Here is an 11,275-nt window from a genome sequence, read left to right as displayed (position 1 = left end):
GCCAACACCGTGAAGGAAGATGAATGGGAGAGTCGCCGTGTATCTCTAGAAGGCACGGTGAGCCTCGTTCCTCATATAATCTTGACCCTCAAACCCTGCCGTACAACGTTTAACTCTGCTTGACAGAGAAGCAGGGCTCGGGAATGGGGAGTTCCATTTGCATGGAAACAGTCTAGTTCTACTGAGGATGGTTTAACGTTTCTCCGTGGCCATGAGAAGAAAATAACCGGAATTTCACAAGATCTGCTGATCTGGCTAAAATCTTGAAGTTTGTTTTCAGATATGGATTGGATAGTGAAGCACGACATACCACGTTATCGACAATGGTACGTAGTTGCCGTGAAGCCCTATGTTGCATCTGGCAACAGCAATATTAATACCTCGAGCTAGGTTCCTGGCATTAAGTTTACGGTCGAATGGTGAGGCTTCCCCAGCACTGCAGCGAACCGTTCTCAGACATGATTGGTAGAAGACAAAAGGACGTTCCTGAGAACTACTAATTATTTAATTCAAATAATTCAAAAGAGCGCCCAATGAGGTGCAGGCACATGTAATGATGCGGCAACAGCGCCGGCGGCATCTGTACATCGTACCCAGGCTTGATAAATTTCTCACATGCGGAGCCCGAGGGAACTAGGCCTGGCCCAATGGTGGCCTGGCAGGGCTTTGGAACAATTCAACTGCCAAAGTCACTGCGCTAAAGATCTCTTTCATGTCAGGCTCGAAGATTGTGATTACAGGTAGACACGTCTTCTTTGCATCTGAGAAACCTCATACTGAAGAACAACCAGGAGCATCCGGTGTTCTTGGTACTGCGGTTCATAAGGCATTCGAGAAAGCACTGCGATATGAGGTTGTGGGCTTGAAGAATAAAAGCACCGCTAGCCATCTAGTGCAGCTAGATTTGACAGATAGGGAAGCGACTAAGCAGAAGTTAGAGGAAATTAAACCCACTTGTGAGAGCGATTTCAAGATGGTTCCGCGCAGGTATTCACTGTGACTTGCAAGGGGTGATCCATTGCGCTGCTGAAAGACGACCTGATGTTGCCGAGAAGGTATGGATGTTCACATCGACATCGATGTTACGTTGATCCATATCACATAACCTCAGGATCAAGTCGGAACTCAACTTGTTCGTCGGAAGATAATTATTAGCAGTGGCACATCTGATAACGCTTATCCAGCTGAATGTCGGAGTGCCAGGGTACCTTGCTGAACTCGCGAGGGCCATGAACTTTACACTCGTGTATATCTCTACTGGTGAGCAGCGTACCACAGCCGTCGTGAACCTCCTGTCATTCAATAATGAATAGACTATGTCTTCGATGGAAGATCGCCACCCCCTGGCGGGTACATACCAGAATCACCTACTAACCCACTTCAGATTTATGGTCAGACTAAACGGGATGGTGAGAATGCTGTGTTGCAAGCCCGGCAACAGGGTGCCAGGGCAGTTGTTCTGAGAGTTCCAGTATTGCAAGTGACCTCCCGTCGCACTACTTCGTTTTGACTCTGATCTCACCCACGCCTAGGTATGGTCCTGCACCTAACAATGCAGACTCAGCCGTTAATATCCTCGTTGATGTTGTACGGGACCAATCAAAGGAGTCTAACATGGATGACTATGCGATCAGGTATCCTACCAACGTATTGGACATTGCATCCTTTTTGGTCCGCTTGACGGGTGTGTACAAATTCGTCTCTGGTGAGAAACCATTACGTTGAGACACGAGATTTGGCAGATCTCAGTGTCGATGCTCTACCGCCAATTCTCCACTACTCGGCGAACGAGTCCTTCACAAAGTACCAGATGTGCAAAATCTTTGCCGATATCATTGGTCTCAATGGCATGAATCATATAAAACCTGTCTCCACACCTCCAACTGGCGCTGGTGCCACATCACGCCCTTACAACTGCCACTTATCTACTACTGAGACAGAGAAATTACTTCCCTTGGAATGTACAGGATTTAGAACGTGGTGGGAGGAATATTTACGCGATGGCGGCAAGTAAATCCCTATAACTGTATTACTATTGGTAGCTGCACTTTTCCTTCCCGAATTCAGGCTTTGATTCATGAACTAATCGCGTTCCCATGATCATCAACGTTAGCAATCACTGTTTCTCCTTCGTGGATTCCTTTCGTTGCTCTTTCCCTACCCCCTTCATTCCTCCGCGTTCTTCCTGGTGTGAGAGTCAGCTGATAATCACATGCATCCCCACTACTCTCAGTAGTAAACTCACCGGTTCCGGCTCAGCGAAATAAGCTAAAATGCTCAAAATTGAGCAGAGATATAACAGTCATGATGGATGATACGCACTCTTTCGTTGCTCCGCATCCAACATTGGCTCCGAGACACTACCATCAATAGAAGAAACCCCCATAGGCCTATGCGAATCTGTATATTCAAGAGGCGGTGATTGTGTGCCTCCAGCTGATGACATTCTGTTCGAATTTCAGGTGTGTAGATGAAGGTAGGTTGTAACCCCTGTACTAAACTATGACATCATCTTCTTGCCGGCATTTGGTGCCGACTTCCGTTCGGCAAGTTCCTTATCTGCAGAATGATCTGATCCCCCATCCTTCGTATCCATGTCTACTTCCTCAACATCCCGCAAACCGCGTGCTGTAAGCTCATATCCAGATACGTCGATTTCTTCGAACGTGTCAGCAGCACCGATTACCGGAAAGACGCGATTCAGCGTCCAATAGACAATTGCAGAAACTCCAAAGCCCGTAAAGAACGATAATTCGTATATCCGAGTAGCTGCTAGAGGAACTGTCCGTCCAGCTGGTAAAGAACATTTCAGGATCGGCGCATCGCGATCTGGAGACAACTAACTCACTAGCACCAGCGAAACCGACGACGTTGATAAGGATCCCGGAAATATACGCGGTGTATGCCCTTAACAACACTCGTCAGGGTTGGACACTTCAAGACTATCGAGACTCTCACCGGAAGTTGATCCCATACGTGTACCAGTACCAACTGCCCCTTTCGGTATTATAAAGGTCCCCCACGTTATAATGACCCTTGCGGACAAAGTAATATTCCGTCACCTACAGCAACCCGTTCAGAATGGTGAAAAGAACAATTGCAGAACCTACATACCATCACCCCAGCAATGGAACTCAGGAACACCGAATATGCGGAGAGGTAAGAAGTGAACTCATCACTATTTTTCAGAAGGTTCCATGGACACATGGCGAGACCAACGGTAGCGGCAATATACCCGCCACGTCGAATGTTCTGCAGTCGAATCTTAAGTATGTTGGTTCTGAACATACAACAAACGTGCATACTATAAAACGAGGGAACAGTGCAGTCAAATCGCATCCCGCCGACACTGAATTTGCGCAGATGTTCGTGCTTGGTAACCAATGTCAGCTTGGAGCCCGCAATAGAGTCTAGGTATGTTATTTAACGCACCCCATCTAGAAAAAGAAGCATTACATTCGCAACCAATAGCAAAGAAAATACGCGACGTCACCTGTGCAAGCATGAATGATGCCGAGATGAACCATACCTGCGAAAAGGTAGACGTGAAAGCGCATCAAACATAAACCTAGCTCCTCGGACATCAAAATCACACACCCCGAATCTTGTGGCTTTCGATGGATTGTCATTCAAGAAATTTCCCAAAAGATCGATAGGTGACCAGATGGCTGTCCCGTAAATTGCCTGCGATGACGAGCTTACAAGGATTCCGATCAAACTTACAAACGCCGCACTTAGAGGAATCGCAAACAGCTGTGAGTGGAGTGCGGCCGACGGGGTGCGTGCACGGGAGGCGAAGTCCGGTGCGTTTGTGACAAGGGTTACCTCGTTACTGATGCATGACATAGAACTGACCACCATGGCCCAGCCTAGCTTTGATCCGTGCAGTGTGGAAGGTTGGTGTATGATCGGACCGATTCCGTGAGCTTTCACGATGCACCATATGAGGAATGTGATTGATGCTATGGGCATCAAGATGGGTGTCACAAGGAAGAAGTGGCGGCTGGGGAGGGTCACTTTATGACCGTCTTCAGAAGATATGAGTGTACTTACACCTTGTGCACAGGGAACCAAATGATTGGCAGCGAAATGAGCCAGAAGAGGAAGAAGCATAGGTAATCTCGAGTGTTCGTTCCAGAGGATGCGGGCATCGAATTTGCTATCGGCCAGCCTCAGTTGGGTATGATTACCACAGGAAACGAGAAACGCAACGCACCCAGGTCATATATGCTAGGCCACATTGCTCTGAGCATTACGAGCACACAGGAACCTCCGATGCTTGCCTGAACGCCATACCATATGCTATGCTGCTTAGCTCGCACGTCATTGCAAAGCTGGGAGGGCGTACCATGCCATAGCAGCGCGATTAAAGACACACCACAGACTCCCAAACATCCCGAAGCTTGTGCGATTCACGATCGGAAACATCACATGGAAAATGGCACCGGGACGTGCATTCAGGACAAGGAAAGGCGCGGCAATGCCATAACCCAGCCACACGCATATCCAGGCCTGCCACCACGACATTCCTAGTTGGATCATAGAGCTTGAAGATTTCATTTAATACCGACCAACGAAATTATAATGGTGGTAGTGAGCGTACGATACGATCATCCACATGTTTATGTTAAACGTGTCCGCTGTCCAGAAGGCAATGTAGTTGTATGCACGCCATGTGCGTTTCGCCGGCTCGACAGGCAGCAAATCGTCGTTCTATCATAGATCAAGTTATGTCAGTACATGGGGGATCGTATTCATCGTAGATACTTACAGCAACGAGCTGCTGGGCAATGGTGAGGTTGGGCTCATGAGTGACTTCGAAGCTTTGGACGATCCTATTGACCAAGCCCATGGCAAGTTCAACTGGTAAGAACCTCGGCGCTGTCAGTCGCTGTTCTTTAACTCTATGCTTATCTCGCAGCTTGTAGTTAAAATAGATTATTCCTGACGCGATTCGTTAAGGCCTAAGACAAGTCAGCTGTCACTGTCAGGCCCGGTCTGCTAGGTAGCACGCAGTACAGTCCAAAAATAGAGGAACCGACAGGTAGTGGGAGGCGTTGGTCTTGTTCGTGGGTGACTGAACTTCCCTTGGTAACAAGGCGTACGATATTTATCTGCGATAGCGCGAATTTTACGTACTAACTCAAAACACACTACTAACCCGAAGCTAAAGTCCGTCAACTCTTGCAGGGAATACAGAGAAAGGTATACAAACTCTGTCAATTAGACTCTTGATCCAAGGCTTCTATAGCGGTGTCGTTTGGCCCATCATGATGCATCCTGGGTTGGGAGCTGGTCGTTGAAAAGGTGTGATTTTGAAACTCAGCGATGATATCAGGCCAAGTCCGATTCGGTGATGGGAAATACTCACCACAGAGAGTATTGCACACCTCGCTTAATCTCTGTTCGGTCCACGCAAGCGGCCGAGCATACTTTAGTTGCAAGCTTATTGACTAGCTCAGTAGTATATCAAGACAATACTGCAGAGGTGTTTGGACGATGCGAGAGGGCCTAAGCATGTACCGTAAGCGATTAGCTAAGGTTGTCTGGTGGATCATCGTGTGGAGGTGTCATATGGTACGAAAGTTAAGAAGTTTCTGCAACGCATGGTGTCGATGGCGAACCAAGATAATAAGATAGCGTACGAGAATGGTAAGGAAGGGGGACGATGGACTATGGTACTGTCCTCCATAGAGTCTCACTCTCGATGGACATAAAAATTAGATTATATATATGTGTGTGTTATTGAAAGCACATACCTAGATGAAGCAAGTAACTGGAAGGTTGAGAATTCAGGAAATGACCCAAAAGCGGAGATGCAAGCAGAGACAAAATAATGTGCCAGCCATGATCATCATCCCAGATTCCATGGATCCGGAAGACCTTCTGGTACGATCATCCTGTCACGTCAACGATAATTTGTTCGACAGTAATCTCAAGCTTAGCGTCGACTTGACACGGCGGTTACGGGGTAATGAATTGTGACTGCGCGAGCACAAGGCTGTAAGGAGATGAAGGAGCTGTTGAGGGCGCAGTTTATAGGGGTTGTGTTGTTTGTGGAGGAGGAGAAGTAAGAAGGATGAATGGGCAAGTGCTTGGTGCAGAATGTACGTATAGGACATCACTTGCGTCAGGCGGACGCTTAGCGCTCGCAGCCGACATGACTTCAAGTCAGAGTCCGAGTCCGAGTCTGGATTCCGGAAGGCGACACGACAGACAGCGATGATCGAGTGAGAGTCGTGTATGCTAAGTTGAAGTCGGAAGTGGAATTCGATATGTCGCCGCCAGATGAGGCAACACTGTAGACAGTCGAGTAGACAATTGTTCAACCGCCTCATCGTCAAAGACATCGGAGTGGAAATTGGGAGATCGAGGTACCTCTTCAGAATCGCAGGCAGACTCGGAATATGATGTAGTGGTCCATTGTCTGCTGGCTGTGCAGATGCTCATTAGCATGATACGGTCAGGACTTGTTCACATCCAACATTGGCTCCAGCTGAAACACTACCATTCGACTATGTGAGTTTGCATACTGATGATTGCGTTCCAACGAGAGTGAACGTCACTCTAAGTTTCCTCTGAAGTTTCATCATCATTCGCTCGCAGTCTCTGATCCCGCGTCCTTCGCATTTCCTTAACATCCAGGGACCCACTTGCTTTGTGCTCATAGCAAGACACGTCAAATTTCCTTGAACGTGTTAGCAGTGTCGACCACTGGGAAAACACGATTCAGTGTCCAATGGACGAAAGACAGTTCATATATCCGGGTAGCTGCTAGGGGTTATCCGCCCAGCTGGAAAACCACAACTCAGCATGGAAGCATCACGATTGTGGGTTCACTCACTAGCTGGATCCAGCAAGACCGACAGCACTGAGAAGGATTCCAGCAATATACGCAGTGTATGCTCTTCATTGTACATGTCAGTACTTTGAGTACTTCATGTCCATTGAGAATCTCACCGGAAGTTGATCCCACATGTATACCAGTACCAGCTGCCAATCCTGGTGCTCTTTATATCCTTGTGGACAACGCAGTATTCCGGCAACCGTACAATGCTACGCGCAGGCACACGGAGTTGCGGATAGCCTACTCCAACGTTAATTCAGGGCAAGGGAAGACCCTGACCCAATCATACGCAAATCCAGGCTTGCTACCAAGACATTCCTAGTTGTATGATAGTCTTATGGAGCTCAGAGATATCATTTTGCACGCCATGTTTGCTTCTCTGGCTCAACAGGCAGCGAATCGTCGTTCTGTCAGAGAATGCTATGTTAGCATGTGAAAAATCGAATCCGTAGTGACTTATGCTCACGGTAACGAGCTGCTCGGTAAACGTGAGATTAGGCTTCGAGGCCTTCAGTGATTCTGTTGACCAAGCCCCTGGCAAGTTCAACTGACGGGAGGGGCATCCTTCAACTACCTACTTTCCATGATGGTCGCTCAAATTTATCAAGGAATTCCCCGCCATCCCCTTTGCGCAACCGGTAGGTGAAAATAGATGTGGGGCTCATGATGTACCTATCACTGATCGCCAATCGCTGAGTCAAGTCAAGGTTGTAAGTTGTGACAGGGAGGTCCTGGGCCACGTGCCCTTCCGAGCCTTGGCCAAAAATAGAGGGTATCCGAGGTATGATTCCAGACGGGAGGCTTTGGTCTTGTTCGTGGGGGATTGCTAAGTTTTCCTACAATGTTTCGTGAAGGCGGCTCAACAAACCTTTCCTAAATCGAGGGTTAGTCGATGCTAAGCTGAAGAACAAATAAAAGCATTTACGAATCTTGCCAAATACATTGGACATACAATATTTCTGTAGCGGTATCATATGCTTTAGATGAGGCTATCTTAGCCTGGTAAATGAGTGGGGTAACAAGTTATTATTGGAGTTGCGGTTGAAACGAATCCTGTTCAGTACTCCTCATTGAAACTCAACCCGCGGAAGCTCCAAAGGCGAAGTTCTGCGTGCAGAACATGAGTCTCCACTCATCTGGTGCTGCCACACCACATCCTTACAGGCTCACCTTCTACTGAAATAGAAAAATTACTTCAATCCTTGGAATGTCCAAGATTTATGTCCAGGTCATCAGACAAGTCAATCTCGATACGTACCGCTGAACAATATGATACCTGTGCATCCAGACCCGGTTAAACCAAGACCTCATCTCACAAAGTTGTCTTTCTTCGACCGCGTTGAAGTATGATGTGTCTGGATTCCGTGATATCTTGAAGTCACGGCGACATGACAGACTTGCCATCATTGGGCACCCTGATCAAGAACATTGTGAATTGGTACGAAATGATTTGCTGGGCATTCGTTGAGAGGTGAGGTACTGAAATAGCGAATGTCTATCTCATACTGGGGTGTCTGAACCCGAAAGAAAGCAAAGTGGGATGGCGGAAATATAGAAGGAATCATGTTTTCTAAATTTCTCTTTTGGTCTGACTAGTTAGGTGCTTTGCTTCTTTTTCCACGTTAGTAATAGGCTTGGGGCCCCACACAACCACACCCTCACAACAACCATGACCGACTCCGGCAAAGTCTACCACCGCTCGTGCACCGGACCAGCTCTTCAAACCGTCGAACAACACGCTCAAGACGAAGACATCACCCTCTTCGCAAGCTGTTTTTGTCCATTCGTGCAACGCGTATGGGCTGCGCTTGAATATCTTGAGATTCCTTACAAGGTGAGCGAATCTTGCCGTAAGTCGTACAGGGTGAAGAGCAGACTGATTGAGGGTGACGATAACGTAGTATTGTAAGTTAACGTGCCGATCATAAATGACAATGACTGTATGCGTGCATTGATGCACGGCAGACGAAGTCGATCCCTATCAAAAACCACAAGAACTCCTAAATGTATCGCCAAAAGGCCTAGTCCCAGCGCTCATGCTCAACGCTTTCGATCCGCCTCGTGCACTTAATGAAAGCACCGTTATCCTCGACTTTCTCGAAGAGTGCGTTTCATCCCACATACTTACAAGATCAACGTTTTTAAACAAGGTGATGACCACCAAGTATCGCTGCAAAGTCAACACATAGAAGTCTCTTCCCGCCATCAACAGATCCATGTTTGTGAAACTCAACATATATTTGAAAGTGCTCACATACGTAAACCGTGTTCTTTTGCCAGATGCGAAAGCGCTCGTCCGGCTCCAGTCAGATCATATCAGCCGAACGCTCGTGCCTGCGTTTTACAGGTATCTTCAAGCTCAAGATCCAGAGGCGCAAATTTCTGGAGGGAAAGAGTTTCACGCAGCTGTTCAATCATTAGTCGAGCTTTTCGAACGTGCTGAAAGAGAGGTAGGGGGAATAGGGCTTTGGGTTGAAGGTGGTGATTTGGGATGGGCAGACGTCGTCGTTGCACCGTGTGGGTGTTTATTTCTACTCATTGATGGTGATGGAAGGCACTCAAGGCCGTGACGGAGCAGGGATCTTCAGAGCGACTAATGTGTTGAAACACTACCGCGAGTTCGAAATGCCGCGAGGAACCAAATTTAAAGCTTGGTTGGGGAGACTTTTCGAGTATCCTGCGTTTAAGAAGACTTGTAGTGATGAAGAGTTGTATCTGGACAGTTATGAGCGGTGAGTGCACGTTTCTAATGTGGGCGGGGTGACTTACGTATCTTGTAGATATGCGTTCAACAGGCCGAACACGAGTCAGGTGGCTAATGCGATTAATAGCGGCAGGGGGTTACCTTGAACGAGACAACGAGGAATCCAATGACTCTGTACAAACATAAATATGAATGCATTGCAAAGTGAATAAAACAGAGGTACGAAGTCTCAATGAGAATTGGCCAGTGGGAAGTTCTGTATGTATAACTAGATTCCCAATCTAGGGGGCGTCGAACGCGTGGTAAATTGCATAACCGTTCGGAGTTTGCTGCTTGTCGTAAAGCTGTGAAAGAGTGAGTATGAGGCGTGTTCTGTGATAAAAAAGACGGTCCAACAGGGATTAGCGGACCTTCAACTTGGAATATTAGGTATGGTGGTGGGCAGCGCCCGCCAGCAAAGCATGACACTTATATAAGCTATCCCACGCTATAAACACACAGAGAAGTGAAACTTGACGCTATGTACCAAAGGAAAGACTTTTGTGTTAAGCGTTCGCGGGCGAAATGTGACGGATTTATGTTATAAACAAGAGTATCAGAATACATTTTGCAATTTCACGTTTGTGAGCATATTTTAGCCTCAGTAATGGTTGGTTTTAGGCCCCAAGAGCACACAACAAAAAGTCTATTCTGAAATTATTGTTGGCTGGGGGGAAATGAGAATATTCCTTGCTGTGCATGAATGCAAACGACAACGGGTGTGGTACATAGAGGTCTCGGATGAAAACAGCCCCTGTAAACAGTAAAAGGTCAGCCACAATTCGCGATTTTCCAAAAACGGGACTTACGGCTTCAGCGCAGATATGCGACGCGCTCGTGTTCCTTTGAAGTTCTACATACTATGTGCAGTCAACTCTTGTTTTTTAAAGATGTTATGATATTTTAAGTCTCACTGTAATCTTCAACACTAAATGGCGCGTCAAGTACAGCCTGGCCCTTCCAAAAAAGGTGCTCTAAAGCCAAGAACGAGCAACTTCAATGTGCCCGCATGAAAACGCAATGACACTCAAGAATTCATGAATGCCATGTTTACTGATGAAGATCATGCTCACTTACGACATCGAGCATGGAAAATTGATACAAGTGGAGTTGAGAGGTAGCAGCGGGGGGCATTGATTCAGCATAAGCTTGATTCTGCCACTGCTGCCAAGAAGAAGGCTACAGAGAAGCAGGCATCTAATTCTGCCAAGGAGACTTATTTTGCAGGTGTTGCGCTGGTGCTCGATCAAAACCAACTTGTATGCTTGCTTGATCCAGCTCTCAAGGATCAGATCGAGGTTTATCGCTGTCTAGGAGCAGAGAAGCATATTCCACTCAAATCACACCTCAACAGCAAGTCACAGTGCCTTGAGTTGCTCAAGAAGCTTTCGGCTCGTCACTCAGCACGTTTACGAGGTGAATTGGTGACTCATGACAATGATCTCGATGACACAAATGATGACACTTAGGTGGATACTAATATGCTCCCTTGCAAATATTGCATATAACCTATATTTACAAGCTTGATCACATAATTCAGTGCTGCACATAGGATACTTTAGCATAATCTACACTAGTTTCCACCACAATATAATGCACAATAACTGCTTTGCCGTTGAGTACGCGCTCGGTTTCAAGAAAATGGACCATTTAGGGGTTTTTGGCTTATATAAGCGTCACGCTTT

The 11,275-nt window shown here is 47.0% G+C and overlaps 4 protein-coding genes across 4 annotated transcripts; 2 read left to right on the top strand and 2 right to left on the bottom strand.

Annotated features, from left to right (window-relative positions):
* Positions 1 to 712: 712 nt before the first annotated feature.
* BJ212DRAFT_1293700 (uncharacterized protein) lies at positions 713 to 2,014 on the top strand (the record flags this gene model as incomplete). The annotated part of the gene is made up of 7 exons (XM_041332172.1): positions 713 to 956; positions 1,009 to 1,055; positions 1,112 to 1,132; positions 1,185 to 1,260; positions 1,314 to 1,503; positions 1,533 to 1,684; positions 1,743 to 2,014. 7 exons carry the CDS (start codon positions 713 to 715, stop codon positions 2,012 to 2,014), a joined length of 1,002 nt encoding a protein of 333 aa, XP_041184858.1.
* Positions 2,015 to 2,500: 486 nt separating this feature from the next.
* BJ212DRAFT_1293706 (permease for cytosine/purines, uracil, thiamine, allantoin-domain-containing protein) lies at positions 2,501 to 4,852 on the bottom strand (the record flags this gene model as incomplete). Its single annotated transcript, XM_041332173.1, has 12 exons — positions 2,501 to 2,793; positions 2,849 to 2,907; positions 2,959 to 3,062; positions 3,115 to 3,252; positions 3,306 to 3,372; positions 3,489 to 3,529; positions 3,598 to 4,003; positions 4,054 to 4,159; positions 4,217 to 4,302; positions 4,349 to 4,546; positions 4,604 to 4,713; positions 4,772 to 4,852. The coding sequence occupies 12 exons, from the start codon at positions 4,850 to 4,852 to the stop codon at positions 2,501 to 2,503; spliced, it is 1,689 nt and encodes a 562-aa protein (XP_041184857.1).
* A 3,368-nt stretch (positions 4,853 to 8,220) lies between these two features.
* Positions 8,221 to 8,491, bottom strand: BJ212DRAFT_1418610 (uncharacterized protein). Its single transcript, XM_041337596.1, has one exon. The coding sequence runs from the start codon at positions 8,410 to 8,412 to the stop codon at positions 8,251 to 8,253; it is 162 nt and encodes a 53-aa protein (XP_041184856.1). The 5' UTR covers positions 8,413 to 8,491; the 3' UTR covers positions 8,221 to 8,250.
* BJ212DRAFT_1418601 (glutathione S-transferase) lies at positions 8,450 to 9,973 on the top strand. The gene is made up of 6 exons (XM_041337595.1): positions 8,450 to 8,697; positions 8,813 to 8,951; positions 9,013 to 9,065; positions 9,128 to 9,364; positions 9,426 to 9,579; positions 9,628 to 9,973. Exons 1-6 carry the CDS (start codon positions 8,517 to 8,519, stop codon positions 9,695 to 9,697), a joined length of 834 nt encoding a protein of 277 aa, XP_041184855.1. The 5' UTR covers positions 8,450 to 8,516; the 3' UTR covers positions 9,698 to 9,973.
* The last annotated feature ends 1,302 nt before the right edge of the window (positions 9,974 to 11,275 follow it).

Source organism: Suillus subaureus (genome assembly GCF_016647635.1).
Source record: "Suillus subaureus strain MN1 chromosome Unknown BJ212scaffold_559, whole genome shotgun sequence".
Classification (NCBI taxonomy): Eukaryota; Fungi; Basidiomycota; class Agaricomycetes; order Boletales; family Suillaceae; genus Suillus; species Suillus subaureus.
This window is presented reverse-complemented; position numbering and strand designations above follow the sequence as displayed.

Bases quoted from the DNA above. Each gene is read 5' to 3' on its own strand.
- BJ212DRAFT_1418610 (XM_041337596.1), bottom strand. From the start codon at position 8,412: ATGATTCCTTCTATATTTCCGCCATCCCACTTTGCTTTCTTTCGGGTT.
- BJ212DRAFT_1418601 (XM_041337595.1), top strand. From the start codon at position 8,517: ATGACCGACTCCGGCAAAGTCTACCACCGCTCGTGCACCGGACCAGCT. The intron at 8,698-8,812 runs GTAAGTCGTACA...GATGCACGGCAG, and splicing joins CAAGGTGAGCGAATCTTGCC to ACGAAGTCGATCCCTATCAA. The intron at 9,066-9,127 runs GTTTGTGAAACT...TTCTTTTGCCAG, and splicing joins CCCGCCATCAACAGATCCAT to ATGCGAAAGCGCTCGTCCGG.